Source organism: Periophthalmus magnuspinnatus, chromosome 9, assembly GCF_009829125.3.
Source record: "Periophthalmus magnuspinnatus isolate fPerMag1 chromosome 9, fPerMag1.2.pri, whole genome shotgun sequence".
NCBI lineage: Eukaryota > Metazoa > Chordata > Actinopteri > Gobiiformes > Gobiidae > Periophthalmus > Periophthalmus magnuspinnatus.
Genome location: NC_047134.1, coordinates 2,390,528 through 2,407,951, shown reverse-complemented (window position 1 = coordinate 2,407,951; position 17,424 = coordinate 2,390,528). Strand labels below are relative to the sequence as shown.

At 41.8% G+C, this 17,424-nt stretch overlaps 1 protein-coding gene across 1 annotated transcript in view; it reads right to left on the bottom strand.

The window, feature by feature from the left end:
* Window positions 1-423: 423 nt before the first annotated feature.
* LOC117376536 (polyamine-modulated factor 1-binding protein 1-like) overlaps window positions 424-17,424 on the bottom strand; it is a 28,378-nt gene continuing 11,377 nt past the window's right edge. Inside the window, exons 3-7 of the mRNA XM_055224300.1 lie at window positions 6,545-6,592; window positions 4,941-5,579; window positions 4,832-4,867; window positions 3,598-4,758; window positions 424-2,969 (exon numbers count right to left, since the gene is read on the bottom strand). Of these exons, the coding sequence (XP_055080275.1) occupies window positions 607-2,969; window positions 3,598-4,758; window positions 4,832-4,867; window positions 4,941-5,579; window positions 6,545-6,592 (4,247 nt within the window). The 3' untranslated portion in view covers window positions 424-606. The remainder of the gene's footprint in view (window positions 2,970-3,597; window positions 4,759-4,831; window positions 4,868-4,940; window positions 5,580-6,544; window positions 6,593-17,424) is intronic.

Here is a 17,424-nt window from a genome sequence, read left to right as displayed (position 1 = left end):
CTGCTGCTGCCATCTAGTGTTTGTCCTTTGCATGTGCGCCTCTGTAATTCTGCTTTAACAAATCTTTTATTGCCTCTTTGTTTATTTTCTTGTGCTTAATGTAATTGCATGCTGTTCTTTATAACCTGTCTGTTTTAATTATTTTTCTTCACTATGATTCACTTCTTAAGACTTAATGCTTTTCTTTTTAACCATGCTTGCAAATGTTTTTATAAGGAGCCATCTGTACATCATGGCAACGGACAACAGATGAAAACCAGCCTTTTGGCTAATTCTGGCATGTTAAACAGTTACTGTTGGTCAACATGCACTGTCCGCTATAAATAAATAAATAAATAAATAACACAACTCGGCAAAAACCTCATTGACATTACATGAGTATTTATTCATTTTAGCACATTAGGCAAAAACTTCATCAGGATAACATTAGAGCAGAAATGGTTGTGCAGACTGTCCCTCTCTCCATGTCCCTTATTAAAAACAAGACTCCACCCAGAGCCACATAAACTTAACTCTGTGAGTCGTGTGGCTGCTCTGTCTGTCAACTCAAATGAACTAAAAACAAGATCTGGGAAAACACAGTGATGGTTCTACGTTTTAGTTATTTTATGAAATCACACAGGAAGACTGGTTCACTTCCTCTACTAACTCACTTATCTCTTTTTCATGTTGTTTTTGCTTAGTTTCTTTCTCTTTTTCCTGCTCTTTTTGCATTGCATTTTTCTCCTCCTCATTTTTGACTTTGTTTATTTCATCTCTCTGTTTTGTAACAAGTTCATTTATTTCTTTTTCCTGTTTTGAAATTATTTTATTAATTTTAATCAACTTGTCTGGTCTTGCCCAAAGTTGTTTTACTAGAACATTTACTTCTTTCTGATGAGTTTCCATCTTCTGCCTCTGTTTATGAGCATTTAATGCCTGCAGCAGATCATAACTCTTATCTTTCTCTTTGATTTGTTCCTTGTGAAGTTGTTTGATGTACTCTGACTCCTGTCTGAGTTTCTCTTTGAACTCATTGTGCTCTTCGGCTTGGCTTCTGGCCTTCTCTTCATAAATCTTCTTCAGTTCTTCCACCTGTTTTTGATGTCCCTCCTCTAACTCCTTTCTCCTCTTTTCCTCTATTTCTAATTTTAGCTCATTTTCTTTGAGTTTTTCATTATACTTTTTTATTTCCTCTTCTACCTCTTTTTGTCTTTTTTCCTCTTCCTGTTTTCTTTCTTCATCCTCTTGTTTTCTTTTCTCCCTCCATTCTTTCCTTTCTCTTTCCCACTTCGCTCTCTCCTGCTCCATCTGTCTCTCGTACTCTTTTAGTTGTATTTCCTTTGACTTTGCTTCTGATTGGATCTTTTCTTCCATTTCTTTGTATTTTTGTTCCTGCTCAAGACGCTGCTGTTTTTCTTCATCCTTCCTTTTATTTTCTTCTTTTTCTCTGTTTTCCCGTTCTCTTTGTTGCTCTTCTTTATATTTTTCCTCTTTTTCTTTAAGTTCTTTCTCTTTCTGCTCTTTTTCTTCTTTTATTTGTCTCATTTCCTTTTGTCTTCTTTCCTCCTGTTGTCGTCTCTTTTCATCTTCTTGTTTTCTTTTCTCCAGCCTTTCTTTTCTTTCTCTTTCCCACTTCGCTCGCTCCTGTTCCATCTGTGTCTTGCTCTCTTTTAGTTTTGTTTCAATCGTTTCTTTAGATAGCTCTTCGGATTTGATTTTTTCTTCCAGTTCTTTGTGTTTTTGTCGCAGTTTTTCCTCTTGTTCCTTCCTCTGTCTGTCCTCTTCTTCTCTCTTTTTTTGTTCTCTTTTGCGCTCATCTCCTTCTTCTTTAATCTTCATTTCTTTTTCTTTTAGTTCTTTTTCTTTCTGCAGTTTTTCATTTTCAATTTGTTTAATTTCTTCTTTTAATTTTTTCTCCTGCTGTTGTCTCTCTTCATCTTCTTGTTTTCTTTTCTCCCACCATTCTTTCCGTTCTTTTTCCCACTGCTCTCTTTCCATTTCCATCTGTCTCCTGTTCTCCTGAAGTTTTACTTCAAATTGTTCTTTTGAGTCTTGCTCTAATCTTATTTTTTCCTCCAGAGCTTGTCTTTTTTGTTCCCATTCCTGATGCTGCAGTTTCTCTTCTTCCTCCCTCTTCCTCTCTTCTTCTTTTCTCTTTTCTTGCTCTCTTTTTTGCTGCTCTTTAATCTTTTCCTCCTTTTCTCTGAGTTCTTTTTCTCTCTGTTGTCGTTCTTTTTCAAATTCTTCTCTTTGTTTGTCCATTTCCTGTTGGTATTTTCTCTCCATCTCCTCCCTCTCTTTCCTCATCTCCTCTTCCTTCTCTTTCATAATTCTCTCCATCTCTTTTTTAATGGCTGCATCCGCCTCTTTGAGCATGTCGTTGGTGTAGCAGCGTCCACCGTTTTCCTTCACCATCAGATCAATCTTCTGCAGCAGCTCTTGGACCTGAGTGTGATTCTCTTTATCACAGTTATTAAACACATGGTACCTGTTCCCACAGTTAGAGATCAGGTTCTGAAAGGAACTTTCACAATGTTTGTCTATGTAATCTTCAACTGACATTTTAGCACTGGCCAGAACTTCTCCATGTGTAAAAAGGATAATAATAAACTTTTCTGCCTCTTTTCCAAACCCTTCTTTGATAAGTTTTAGTGTCTCTTTCTCTTCTTTCGTCAGTCGTGCAATTTGTAACACCACCAGAAAAACATGTGGTCCAGGAGCTAAATGACTAATGCAGCTCAGCATCTCCTCAAAGACCTCGTCATGGGACATGGTCGTGTCAAACAGTCCTGGAGTGTCCACCACAGTCACAGAGCGTCCACCTACTGTACTTTTGACACTTTTACAAGCTTTAGTGACAGACATTTGACTAGGTATAGCTAAAAACTCATCTGTTCCCAAGATGGTGTTTCCTGAAGAACTCTTTCCATTTCCTGTTTTTCCAATCAGAACAATCCTGAGACAATCAGGACTCAGACTATCATCACCTGAAACATAATAAAAACATGTAAAATATAAAGATGTAACAGAGCCAGGCTCTGGGCCTGTTGGGCAGGTTAAATGTTCATGTAAAATACACAGAAATGATGAGATGGTAAAGAGTTTCCCTTTGCTTCGCTTCTGCCACATGGGCCCTTTTCAGGCACATAGGCCCTTTATACACTGCCACCTGGCTGGCTACAGTTGTGCTAAAATAAATCAATATTTAAACATCAGGCAGCAGACAGTGAGTCACAGATGGATAACAGTAAGTTAAGATCTTTTCTATGATGTAAATACTTCATCAGAGGAAACATGTGTGTTCATAAAAGCAGGCTTATGGTCCTCTGCCTGAATTTGATTTATTTTAACACAACATGGCTAAATCCTCATTGAGGATAAATGGAACGAGAAATATTGATCAACACTTTTGAGAGAACTAATCAGGCCTCACTCTAGTTTTTCATGGATCTAAGCTCTGCCTACTGATGTGAAGGTTCATCACAACTTAACAAAGTTATTGTTCAAATTAGACTGCCTCATTTCATACAATAACACACTATACAAATACACATTTGAGTGTCACACATAACAAAACTTACCACAAAAAATAAGATTAAGAATAACCATACTCACATCTTTTTGTTTTACTTTTCATGTCGTCAATTTCTTTGTGTTGAGCTGAAATCTTCTCTATTTGAGCTTGATGGAGTGTCTCTGTGGTGTAGCTGTAACTTAAATTCTTGGTCCTCAATGTGTCTAAATAATCCAGCAGCTGAGAGACCTGCCTCTGGTCCCTGGAGTTGAGTATAAAATATCCTCCTCCACAGCTCTGACACAGCTCCAGGATGTCTCTGTCTCCATTGACAAACTGAAGCACAGCTGGAGCAGTGGGGTCTGAGTCCACAGTGAACAGAATCATAGTGAGGAGAAGGACTCGTGAGCTGAGTGTGTCCTGGATGGTCTTTAGCTCGGCCTTGTCTTCGTCGGTGAGTGGACCCAGCGGTAGAACCAGGATGAAGAGGTGGACACCCTCAGGAGCACAGAGGGAGATGCAGTGGAGACACTGCTGCATCACTGCCTCTAGAGGTTTTCCAGACAGATCCGGCAGCTCCACCAGAGACACCCGACGCCCACACACCTCTCCCTCATGTTTAACACACTGCCCTGGGCCGCTCGCTGCAGGGAGCTCTGCTCGCCCTAAGATGGACTCAGCTGCTGAGGTCTTCTCTGCTCCACTTCTCCCAAAAAGAACTAGGCTCAGAGAGGGTTTCTGCTCCTCAGTGAGAGTGAGGAAGGATGCTCTGTTTTCATGTACAATCCTCATGAGGGAATCAGTCAAGAGTTTGTGGTTTTCATCAAAGATGTTGTAGAATCTTCCACCACAATCAGAAATGAGCTTTGAAACACTGGGGGTCATTTGCATGTTGTGTGTGAGAACCACCATGGAATGTTTAAAGACACCTGGACCAAACAGACTCAGGATGAGCATCAGAGTTTTCCTGTCGTTCTCAGTGAAGTCTAAAGGTTTCACCAACAGCAGCAGGACGTTGGGTCCAGGATAACACTCAGACACACATTTCTTCATTTCTTCTGTCACAGTCTCCACAGACAGACTGAACAAGTCTGGGGTCTTCACTACCACTGCTCTTTCTTTCCACATAGCAGAATATGTTGTTGAAATATGATGTTGTGTTGGCACACCCAAGTGATCGTTGTACTTCTGATGAATAAAATTAAACATTTTGTTTTTTTTATCATCGCTTTTTCCAAACAGTACAATCCTGAGAGCAGCTCCTGGGAAACACAGTTAAATCAATGCTGAGGGAATAATCTTGGGGGCAGATTTTTTTTTTTTCTTTGTACTCACCTGAAGATAACATAGGCTTTTTCAATATGTTAAGTCCTGCCAAAAATTAAATATTTACTTGAAACAAAGAAACACATAAAGGTTATAAATCAGCTGTTACTCCAGTTACCTTTTTTAACTGCAGTAAAAATGCCGCCTTCTCTTTCTTTGGTCTGATGATGAGCAATTTGAGAAGCATCCTCAAATTTATCGTGGACAACATGGTTTCCATTGTCCTCTTTAAATATCTGGATTATTTTAGTAAAGAGCTCTTTGTGTACTTCAGAGGTCATATATGATTCAAGGCTCTTCACCCACTGATATCTGCCTTTGCACTTTGTAATCAGATCTTTCAGAGGGGGAGAATTCACATCCTCCATTACACTGGTCTCTTTTGTTGCTGTTAGCAGCACCAGTGAATGATGGAAGGCCTGCTCACTGAAGCTCCTCAGGACTGACTGTAGTCTGAGGTTGTGTTGTTCAGTGAAGTCTTCAGGCTGTAGAACCAACAGGAACACATGAGGACCAGGGGCACAGGCGTCTGCTATGTCTGTGACTATCTCTGACAGTTTGTATGCAGTGAGGCCGGACTGGAGCGGGTCTGGACAGTTGATCACTGAGATCTCCTTGTCTTGGAGTTTTCCTGTTTGTCTTGTGGGACGTTCAGGTTCTTTTGTTGCATCAAACACAATGTCATTCAATAACAGGTTTCCCACAGAGCTCCTCTGACTCCAGTCACTCCCCAGAATAACCACCCTGAGCTCAGACACTGGAAAGACACAAGAACCAAAATGCAATTAACTAAGAGTTAAAATACTGCTAATGAAAAACTTGTGTGGTAATAGAATATTTAGTACATTACTAATTGAAACTTGTCCTTTCTGATAAAAATTGGACCAGAATCTGGGGTGAATAGCTATAGCAAAGTTATGGTTGATTTCAGAAAAAGGACAAAAGGCCTCATTTATCAATCGTTTGTCCATGTGCTAAAGAGCTAACCATGCTAAAAGTGGAGCAATTCTCACAAACTATGGATCTTTTAAAATAAATCTTGAGTGTAATTAGTGGCCACTCATTGCTACTGCAGTAAAAAAATCTCTCCCATACAGACTGCTCCGATGGCACAGGCATGTGTTTATGTGCATGTATTACCTCCATCCTTCATCCCGCCTTTAAATCCAAAGCTAAAAGCATAACACTGGTTTACTTGCTGTTAAACATTTTCCCCTATCCTCGTCAGACGTTCCTCGATCCAAACACTATGCAAGAATGTTTGGAAGTAGGGCAAACGCTCATTTGCAACAACACTTCTGTCAGAGCAGATATATGCAAACTTTTGCACTCGCTGAATACACTCTTTTACATATCAGTTTTGCGTAAATAATCTGAATATTTCCCACTGGTAAATCACAACACGCCCAAAACTACACATGGTATTTTTCAGTTTGTACTCACAGGTTAGCTCATGGAGTGATAACTGAAGCCTCAAATGTACAACATTTAGAAAATAAAAACTGACAAACTAGTGAAATTAATTATTTATAACATAATAATGTTACATTTAAGCAAATCCTCATTTAAGGAAAACTCAAATCCAAATCAATTCTGAATTCGTGGACAGGACTAATATTGCATTTACTCTGAGAGCTTTCATTTATCTCACAACCTATGAATATTTATTAGTAGTATTAGCTGTTGTATATTAGTATATTCTGTATATTTTTATTTACTTACTGTAAGGTGGTAAAAATGGGAAACTATTGCTACGCTTCAGTGGAACATCTGCAAATACAAAACAAAACTGTCAGGACATACAGATGTATTATTACCACAGACTGTACATATACACACTTGACTTTATACATCTGATTATTACTAATGATTTATTGCATTTGACAGTTTCACCTTTTAGAGCTTTTTATGTTATTATTTATTTGCTTTTCTACACAGGTGTGATGAGTTCAAAACTGTAGACAGGGCTTTGTTCATCTGTGCTGTATTTAGTCTGTTTTATACTTGTTTTTATATGTGAACTTGTCTTAATGTTCTTGCACTGGTTTTCTACAGTTTTTACCATGTATTTGGTCAGTTTTTGTTGTTGTTGTAAATGTGCTCATGGACATTGATATTTAACAGTACCGTGACCAACATTTGTGTAATAACATCCCATCTGTATGTTGTTTTTTATTTCTTTATTTTGAGTGACAGCACATGACACCATGAGGTCTAGGGCCGTGTCCCAATTCGCCAAACTGGCCTTAGAATCACCATTGGAAGTGTGCGTTGAAGGGCAGTTATGTAAATTCCGGCGCGACAAGGGCTGTCTCATTTCAACGCACCGACTGAATGTGCCCGACAAACCTGCCGTGCTCTTTCCACCGTTTCCATGGAGATCGGACGTAACCGAAGCGTGCATCCGTGCACACTTCATGCACTTCTATATCCCATCATGCACCGCGACTACGCAAAAAAGAGAAGAAAATGGAGTCCGCTGCGCAATACACGTTCAAATGTTCATACTGGGTTACCTCATCAGTGCGACATGAAACTGTTAAATCTGAATAAAGATCTGTACAGTGTGTTTGATGATTAAAAAGGAGGAGAGTTACATGGAATAAAGGAATGTGCAGTTATTGCCAGACAATAAGAGACATTATTATCATTAGAAAATATTATTGCAATAAGAATAATGTAAGAATGTTCGTTTCTATTGTGTCAAAGACCAAGAGACTGAAACAGGAACATGCAGAAAATCTTCATGTGTTCCGGTACATTCCATAGGTCTGCGCCCCCTCGTGGGCACGTGTCATTTACCTTTGTGTTAGTAAATCAAGATACTAGCTTGATGTAGCGCTGCACTGCTAGAAAATACCTTATAATAAAAAGATGAAAAGAACTGGCACAGCATAGAAGGGAAACAGCGCCCTCTAAAGTTATTAAAGTGGTGTAGCCACTGGACAAAATACCGAACCATTAAACTGCAATATCCCACTTTATGTACAACTAATGAATGAATTTTACATGTATGAATGTAAAAATGATATTGTTACCTCTGTCTCTGTTATTACGTTTTCACAAGGTTTATTTTGTTAAAGTTATGAAGTAGCTACAGTTGAGAAAAAAAATCACCTTGAACGTTATATTTGCCTATTGATATTCAATCTAAACAGAAAAAAACAGCTGCGACGACGACATCTCGACTTCTTCTATTAAATAATAAATAATAAAAAATAACGTACATAATGTACGTATCGTACGCTCAAAGACAGAGGTGGAAGTGCGGTCCGTGGTGTGGGCCTGTCCCACTTCAGCAAGATGGAGGATACACTGAGGAGGGCAGATTCTTGACTGGAACCTTCAAACTACACTTTGTCCAAATTGGCACCTTTTTAATTTAACACATTTAACTCTTTTAAACATGTTTATTCTGTATTCTGTCGCTGTAGCCACATGTATGCCTCAGCTTAAATGTATTTATATCAAAGTTCGACAATTTCACATTTTAATCTTAGAATGTCATGATGCATGTATCTCTGCTCCTGTTCTGCCTCCCTGTGTGCTCTCCCCCCTCCCTCGCCTGCCTGGACCTGGAGCTGGGCGGAGCTCCTGGCTCCTCCCGCACGCACCTGCTTCCCATCAGGGTAATCATCACCACCTGCCGTGGATAAGAGTAGCTGGGAGAAGACACTCGGGGCCAGGAAACTCTAGATGGCAGCATTATCCTAATTCGTTACGCGGACGATGAGTAGGAAAGATGAGCTGGTCAGAGGGAAGTGACGTTGTAGGAAGCGAGTGGATGTCTGGCGGGGAAATTGAAAATGACGACGAAGCAGATTTGTGGAAAACACAAAAAGGTAGACGCAAAAGGAAATTAAAGCCGCAAGCGGCATCGAACGGCCCTCGCGGGCCGTGCTTCGCACTAGGCCGGCCCCGCACTCCCTGTGGGTGGCGCTGACGCGCCACTTGCCTCTGTTTTATTGCGGCTTTGGACTCCGTTTGGCACCAAATAAGTGAAAAGACATTGGAAGTGCTGATGCACAAAATGCAAAAACATGGGTTTTCCAGGCATCGCCATGGCAACACCGTGCAAAATACAAACTTGGTCCCTCGGACTTTTTGGACGGGGACGACCTGAAGAATCACCGTGCCAAATTTCACATTCCTCAATGAAGCGAATAAGTCGTTATAAGACTTTGAAATGTACGAAAATTTGGAAATTTTCCCATTAGGATAACATGGGCGCTTTCGCGCATCGCCATGGCAACCCAGTGAAAAATATGACATGGGTCTGATTGACTTTTTTGATCAGGATGACATGAGGAGTCATGGTGCCAAATTTCACATTATTCCATGAAACTAATATTTTTCCCATGAATGGGAAAAATTGGGAGGATTCCCATTAGGATAACATTGGCAGTTTGGCGCATCGCCATGGCAACACGCTGCAAAAGACGACATAGGTCTGATTGACTTTATTGATTGGGATGACCCAATGGAATTTTGTGTCAAATTTGGTAACATTTGGGAAAACTAAATTTTTGGCCTTCCATACAAATTTATTAAATGTTCTGTAGGGGGCGCTATCGCGCCAATTTAGTTTCTGTCACAATGAGTAGCTTTAGGCCCGAAAGTTTTACAACTGATTCGAATTTGAGCAAAATCGGACTTTGCATGCGCAAACGGGAGCAAATTTTGACTTTTGAAAATTGCAAAAATTCCGATGGAATTTTGCGGCTTCGCCGCACGGAAACTGTAAAAGGGATCATCATAAATTGGATAACTTTTGATGCCCCACTTGTCTAGATGATGTACAGTGATTTTCAGCCCTGCAGGTGAAGCGCCTTCAGAGGAGTTGACGAAAATGCGACGTCAGCGAAAACGCTGACTTTGCATTTTGGAATTTTCAATCCAAGATGGCCGACTTCCGGTGCGTCCGAGGGCGTGGCCATAATAATCTTTTTTGTTTGGCATCACTTGAAGAATGCGTGTACCGAATTTCGTGGCTCTATGGCAAAGTTGACATCGGGACGTCTCCCATTGACGCAATGTATTTTGACTTTTGCAGGGGGCGCTGTCGCGCCATTTTTTTATGCCCAATGATGCACCACATAAAAAAATAAATTTTTCGCCAGACCTGAATTTTGGGCAAAATTTGGTGAGTTTTTGAAAATGTTCAGGGGGTCAAATTACTGCTCAAAGAGCAGAAGAATAAAATTAAAGCCGCAAGCGGCATCGAACGGCCCTCGCGGGCCGTGCTTCGCACTCGGCCGACCCCGCACTCCCTGTGGGTGGCGCTAACGCGCCACTTGCCTCTGTTTTATTGCGGCTTTGGACTCCGTTTGGCACCAAATAAGTGAAAAGACATTGGAAGTGCTGATGCACAAAATTGCAAAATTTGGGTTTTTCCAGGCATCGCCATGGCAACACCGTGGAAAATACAAACTTGGCCCCCTAGACTTTTTTGACGGGGACGACCTGAAGAATCACTGTGCCAAATTTTGTGTTCGTCGTTGACGGTAATAAGTCGTTATAAGACTTTGAAATGTACGAAAATTTGTAAATTTTCCCATTAGGATTACATGGGCGCTTTCGCGCATCGCCATGGCAACCCAGTGAAAAATACGACATGGGTCTGATTGACTTTTTTGATCAGGATGACATGAAGAGTCATGGTGCCAAATTTCACAGTATTCCATGAAACTAATATTTTTCCCATGAATGGGAAAAATTGTGAGGTTTCCCATTAGGATAACATTGGCAGTTTGGCGCATCGCTATGGCAACACGGTGCAAAAGACGACATAGGTCTGATTGACTTTATTGATTGGGATGACCCAAAGGAATTTTGTGTCAAATTTGGTAACATTTGGGAAAACTAAATTTTCGGCCTTCCATACAAATTTATTAGATGTTCTGTAGGGGGCGCTATCGCGCCAATTTAGTTTCTATCATAATGAGTAGGTTTAGGCCCGAAAGTTTTACAACTGATTTGAATTTGAGCCAAATCGGACTTTGCATGCGCAAACAGGAGCAAATTTTGACTTTTGAAAATTGCAAAAATTCCGATGGAATTTTGCGGCTTCGCCGCACGGAAACCGTGATAGGGATCATCATAAATTGGATAACTTTTGATGCCCCACTTGTCTAGATGATGTACAGTGAATTTCAGCCCTGCAGGTGAAGCGCCTTCAGAGGAGTTGACGAAAATGCGAGGTCAGCGAAAACGCTGACTCGGCATTTTGGAATTTTCAATCCAAGATGGCCGACTTCCGGTGTGTCAGAGGGCGTGGCCATAATAATATTTTTTGTTTGGCATCACTTGAAGAATGCGTGTACCAAATTTCGTGGCTGTATGAAAAAGTTGACGTCGACGTCTCCCATTGACGTCAAAAATTTGACTTTTGCAGGGGGCGCTGTCGCGCAATTTTTTTATGCCCAATGATGCACCACATAAAAAAATAAATTTTTCGCCAGACCTGAATGATGGGCAAAATTTGGTGAGTTTTTGAATATGTTTAGGGGGTCAAATTAGTGCTCAAAGAGCAGAAGGAAGAAGAAATTAAAGCCGCAAGCGGCATCGAACGGCCCTCGCGGGCCGTGCTTCGCACTAGGCCGGCCCCGCACTCCCTGTGGGTGGCGCTGACGCGCCACTTGTCCCTTTTTTATTGCGGCTTTGGGCTGCACTTGTCACCAAACAAGTCAAAACACATCGGAAGTGCTGATGCACAAAATGCAAAAACATGGGTTTTCCAGGCATCGCCATGGCAACACCGTGCGAAATACAAACTTGGCCCGTTGAACTTTTTTGACGGGGACGACCTGAAGAATCACTGTGCCAAATTTGATGTTCGTCGTTGACGGTAATAAGTGGTTATAAGACTTTGAAATATACGAAAATTTGGAAATTTTCCCATTAGGATAACATGGGCGCTCTCGCGCATCGCCATGGCAACCCAGTGAAAAATACGACATGGGTCTGATTGACTTTTTTGATCAGGATGACATGAAGAGTCATGGTGCCAAATTTCACATTATTCCGTGAAACTAATATTTTTCCCATTCATGGGAAAAATCGGGAGGATTCCCATTAGGATAACATTGGCAGTTTGGCGCATCGCCATGGCAACACGCTGCAAAAGACGACATAGGTCTGATTGACTTTATTGATTGGGATGACCCAATGGAATTTTGTGTCAAATTTGGTAACATTTGGGAAAACTAAATTTTTGGCCTTCCATACAAATTTATTAAATGTTCTGTAGGGGGCGCTATCGCGCCAATTTAGTTTCTGTCACAATGAGTAGCTTTAGGCCCGAAAGTTTTACAACTGATTCGAATTTGAGCAAAATCGGACTTTGCATGCGCAAACGGGAGCAAATTTTGACTTTTGAAAATTGCAAAAATTCCGATGGAATTTTGCGGCTTCGCCGCACGGAAACTGTAAAAGGGATCATCATAAATTGGATAACTTTTGATGCCCCACTTGTCTAGATGATGTACAGTGATTTTCAGCCCTGCAGGTGAAGCGCCTTCAGAGGAGTTGACGAAAATGCGACGTCAGCGAAAACGCTGACTTTGCATTTTGGAATTTTCAATCCAAGATGGCCGACTTCCGGTGCGTCCGAGGGCGTGGCCATAATAATCTTTTTTGTTTGGCATCACTTGAAGAATGCGTGTACCGAATTTCGTGGCTCTATGGCAAAGTTGACATCGGGACGTCTCCCATTGACGCAATGTATTTTGACTTTTGCAGGGGGCGCTGTCGCGCCATTTTTTTATGCCCAATGATGCACCACATAAAAAAATAAATTTTTCGCCAGACCTGAATTTTGGGCAAAATTTGGTGAGTTTTTGAAAATGTTCAGGGGGTCAAATTACTGCTCAAAGAGCAGAAGAATAAAATTAAAGCCGCAAGCGGCATCGAACGGCCCTCGCGGGCCATGCTTCGCACTCGGCCGACCCCGCACTCCCTGTGGGTGGCGCTAACGCGCCACTTGCCTCTGTTTTATTGCGGCTTTGGACTCCGTTTGGCACCAAATAAGTGAAAAGACATTGGAAGTGCTGATGCACAAAATTGCAAAATTTGGGTTTTTCCAGGCATCGCCATGGCAACACCGTGGAAAATACAAACTTGGCCCCCTAGACTTTTTTGACGGGGACGACCTGAAGAATCACTGTGCCAAATTTTGTGTTCGTCGTTGACGGTAATAAGTCGTTATAAGACTTTGAAATGTACGAAAATTTGTAAATTTTCCCATTAGGATTACATGGGCGCTTTCGCGCATCGCCATGGCAACCCAGTGAAAAATACGACATGGGTCTGATTGACTTTTTTGATCAGGATGACATGAAGAGTCATGGTGCCAAATTTCACAGTATTCCATGAAACTAATATTTTTCCCATGAATGGGAAAAATTGGGAGGTTTCCCATTAGGATAACATTGGCAGTTTGGCGCATCGCTATGGCAACACGGTGCAAAAGACGACATAGGTCTGATTGACTTTATTGATTGGGATGACCCAAAGGAATTTTGTGTCAAATTTGGTAACATTTGGGAAAACTAAATTTTCGGCCTTCCATACAAATTTATTAGATGTTCTGTAGGGGGCGCTATCGCGCCAATTTAGTTTCTATCATAATGAGTAGGTTTAGGCCCGAAAGTTTTACAACTGATTTGAATTTGAGCCAAATCGGACTTTGCATGCGCAAACAGGAGCAAATTTTGACTTTTGAAAATTGCAAAAATTCCGATGGAATTTTGCGGCTTCGCCGCACGGAAACCGTGATAGGGATCATCATAAATTGGATAACTTTTGATGCCCCACTTGTCTAGATGATGTACAGTGAATTTCAGCCCTGCAGGTGAAGCGCCTTCAGAGGAGTTGACGAAAATGCGAGGTCAGCGAAAACGCTGACTCGGCATTTTGGAATTTTCAATCCAAGATGGCCGACTTCCGGTGTGTCAGAGGGCGTGGCCATAATAATATTTTTTGTTTGGCATCACTTGAAGAATGCGTGTACCAAATTTCGTGGCTGTATGAAAAAGTTGACGTCGACGTCTCCCATTGACGTCAAAAATTTGACTTTTGCAGGGGGCGCTGTCGCGCCATTTTTTTATGCCCAATGATGCACCACATAAAAAAATAAATTTTTCGCCAGACCTGAATGATGGGCAAAATTTGGTGAGTTTTTGAATATGTTTAGGGGGTCAAATTAGTGCTCAAAGAGCAGAAGGAAGAAGAAATTAAAGCCGCAAGCGGCATCGAACGGCCCTCGCGGGCCGTGCTTCGCACTAGGCCGGCCCCGCACTCCCTGTGGGTGGCGCTAACGCGCCACTTGTCCCTTTTTTTATTACGGCTTTGGGCTGCACTTGTCACCAAACAAGTCAAAACACACTGGAAGTTCTGATGCACAAGATGCAAAAACATGGGATTTCCAGGCATCGCCATGGCAACACCGTGCAAAATACACACTTGGCCCCCCGGACTTTTTTGACGGTGACGACCTGAAGAATCACTGTGCCAAATTTCACATTCCTCAATGAAGTGAATAAGTCATTATAAGACTTTGAAACGTACGAAAATTTGGAAATTTTCCCATTAGAATAACATGGGCGCTTTTGCGCATCGCCATGGCAACCCAGTGAAAAATATGACATGGGTCTGGTTGACTTTTTTGATCAGAATGTCATGAAGAGTCATGGTGCAAAATTTCACATTATTCCATGAAACTAATATTTTTCCCATGAATGGGAAAAATTGGAAGATTTCCCATTAGGATAACATTGGCAGTTTGGCATATCGCCATGGCAACACGGAGCAAAAAAACACATGGGTGTGATTGACTTTATTGATTGGGATGACTAAATGGAATTTTGTGTCGAATTTGGTAACATTTGGGAAAACTAAATTTTCAGCCTTCCATACAAATATATTTGTTATTCTATAGGGGGCGCTGTAGCGCCAAATTTATTTGTTTCACAATCACATGAAATAAGCATGAAGGTTTTACAACTGATTCGAATTTGAGCCAAATCGGACTTTGTATGCGCAAACGGGAGCAAATTTAGAAATTTGAAAATTGCAAAAATTCCGATGGAAATTTGCGGCTTCGCCGCACGGAAACCATACAAGAGATCATAATGAATTGGATAACTTTTGATGCCCCCCTTGTGTAGATGATGTACAGTGAATTTCAGCCCTGCAGGTGAAGCGCCTTCAGAGGAGTTGACGAAAATGCGAGGTCAGCGAAAACGCTGACTTTGCATTTTGGAATTTTCAATCCAAGATGGCCGACTTCCGGTGCGTCAGAGGGCGTGGCCATAATAATCTTTTTTTTTTGGCATCACTTGAAGAATGCGTGTATCGAATTTGGTGGCTGTATGAAAAAGTTGACGTTGACGTCTCCCATTGACGTAAAAAATTTGACTTTTGCAGGGGGCGCTGTCGCGCCATTTTTTTATGTCCAATGATACACCACATAAAAAAATAAATTTTTCGGCAGACCTGAATTTTGGGCAAAATTTTGTGAGTTTTTGAATATGTTCAGGGGGTCAAATTACTGCTCAAAGAGCAGAAGAAAGAAGAAATAAAAAAAATTAAAGCCGCAAGCGGCATCGAACGGCCCTCGCGGGCCGTGCTTCGCACTAGGCCGGCCCCGCACTCCCTGTGGGTGGCGCTGACGCGCCACTTGTCCCTTTTTTATTGCGGCTTTGGGCTGCACTTGTCACCAAACAAGTCAAAACACATCGGAAGTGCTGATGCACAAAATGCAAAAACATGGGTTTTCCAGGCATCGCCATGGCAACACCGTGCGAAATACAAACTTGGCCCGTTGAACTTTTTTGACGGGGACGACCTGAAGAATCACTGTGCCAAATTTGATGTTCGTCGTTGACGGTAATAAGTGGTTATAAGACTTTGAAATATACGAAAATTTGGAAATTTTCCCATTAGGATAACATGGGCGCTCTCACGCATCGCCATGGCAACCCAGTGAAAAATACGACATGGGTCTGATTGACTTTTTTGATCAGGATGACATGAAGAGTCATGGTGCCAAATTTCACATTATTCCGTGAAACTAATATTTTTCCCATGAATGGGAAAAATCGGGAGGATTCCCATTAGGATAACATTGGCAGTTTGGCGCATCGCCATGGCAACACGCTGCAAAAGACGACATAGGTCTGATTGACTTTATTGATTGGGATGACCCAATGGAATTTTGTGTCAAATTTGGTAACATTTGGGAAAACTAAATTTTTGGCCTTCCATACAAATTTATTAAATGTTCTGTAGGGGGCGCTATCGCGCCAATTTAGTTTCTGTCACAATGAGTAGCTTTAGGCCCGAAAGTTTTACAACTGATTCGAATTTGAGCAAAATCGGACTTTGCATGCGCAAACGGGAGCAAATTTTGACTTTTGAAAATTGCAAAAATTCCGATGGAATTTTGCGGCTTCGCCGCACGGAAACTGTAAAAGGGATCATCATAAATTGGATAACTTTTGATGCCCCACTTGTCTAGATGATGTACAGTGATTTTCAGCCCTGCAGGTGAAGCGCCTTCAGAGGAGTTGACGAAAATGCGACGTCAGCGAAAACGCTGACTTTGCATTTTGGAATTTTCAATCCAAGATGGCCGACTTCCGGTGCGTCCGAGGGCGTGGCCATAATAATCTTTTTTGTTTGGCATCACTTGAAGAATGCGTGTACCGAATTTCGTGGCTCTATGGCAAAGTTGACATCGGGACGTCTCCCATTGACGCAATGTATTTTGACTTTTGCAGGGGGCGCTGTCGCGCCATTTTTTTATGCCCAATGATGCACCACATAAAAAAATAAATTTTTCGCCAGACCTGAATTTTGGGCAAAATTTGGTGAGTTTTTGAAAATGTTCAGGGGGTCAAATTACTGCTCAAAGAGCAGAAGAATAAAAAAAAAAAAAATAATAATATTTTTAGCAAAAACAATATATCCGAAAACATTACAATGGCATATTATACCTTTTTTGAAAGCTCTCAACTTTCCCCACGTCACCGTGGGGTCAATGGCGAATGACGAGCGCTAACGCGCTCGTCATTCGCCATGACGTCGGGGTCCGCCATTGACCTCCCATTGACTTCCATTCATTTTAGCAGTAACAAGTATGGCCCATGCCTGCGGCATGGGGGCTTGGATAGGGCTCAATGCCAGGAGTGTGTTTGGGGACATGAGCGCTTCGCGCTGCGTCAGCGTCAACATTGAGTCAATGGGCTTTGCCCATTGACTCAATGTTGACGCTGACATGCTAGCAAGAACAAATATGCATGTCCCATGCCTACGGCATGGGTTGCTAGGACACAGGAGTCTGTGCAGGGGGCGATGGGGGACGACTCCGATTGACTCCTGTTAACGCATGTCAGCGTCAACATTGAGTCAATGGGCTTCGCCCATTGACTCAATGTTGACGCTGACATGCTAGCAACAACAAATATGCAAACCCATGCCTACGGCATGGGTTGCTAGGACACAGGAGTCTGTGCAAGGTCGCGGTGCTGCCACGAAGTTGCGCGCTTCGCGACCTGAAGAATCACTGTGCCAAATTTGATGTTCGTCGTTGACGGTAATAA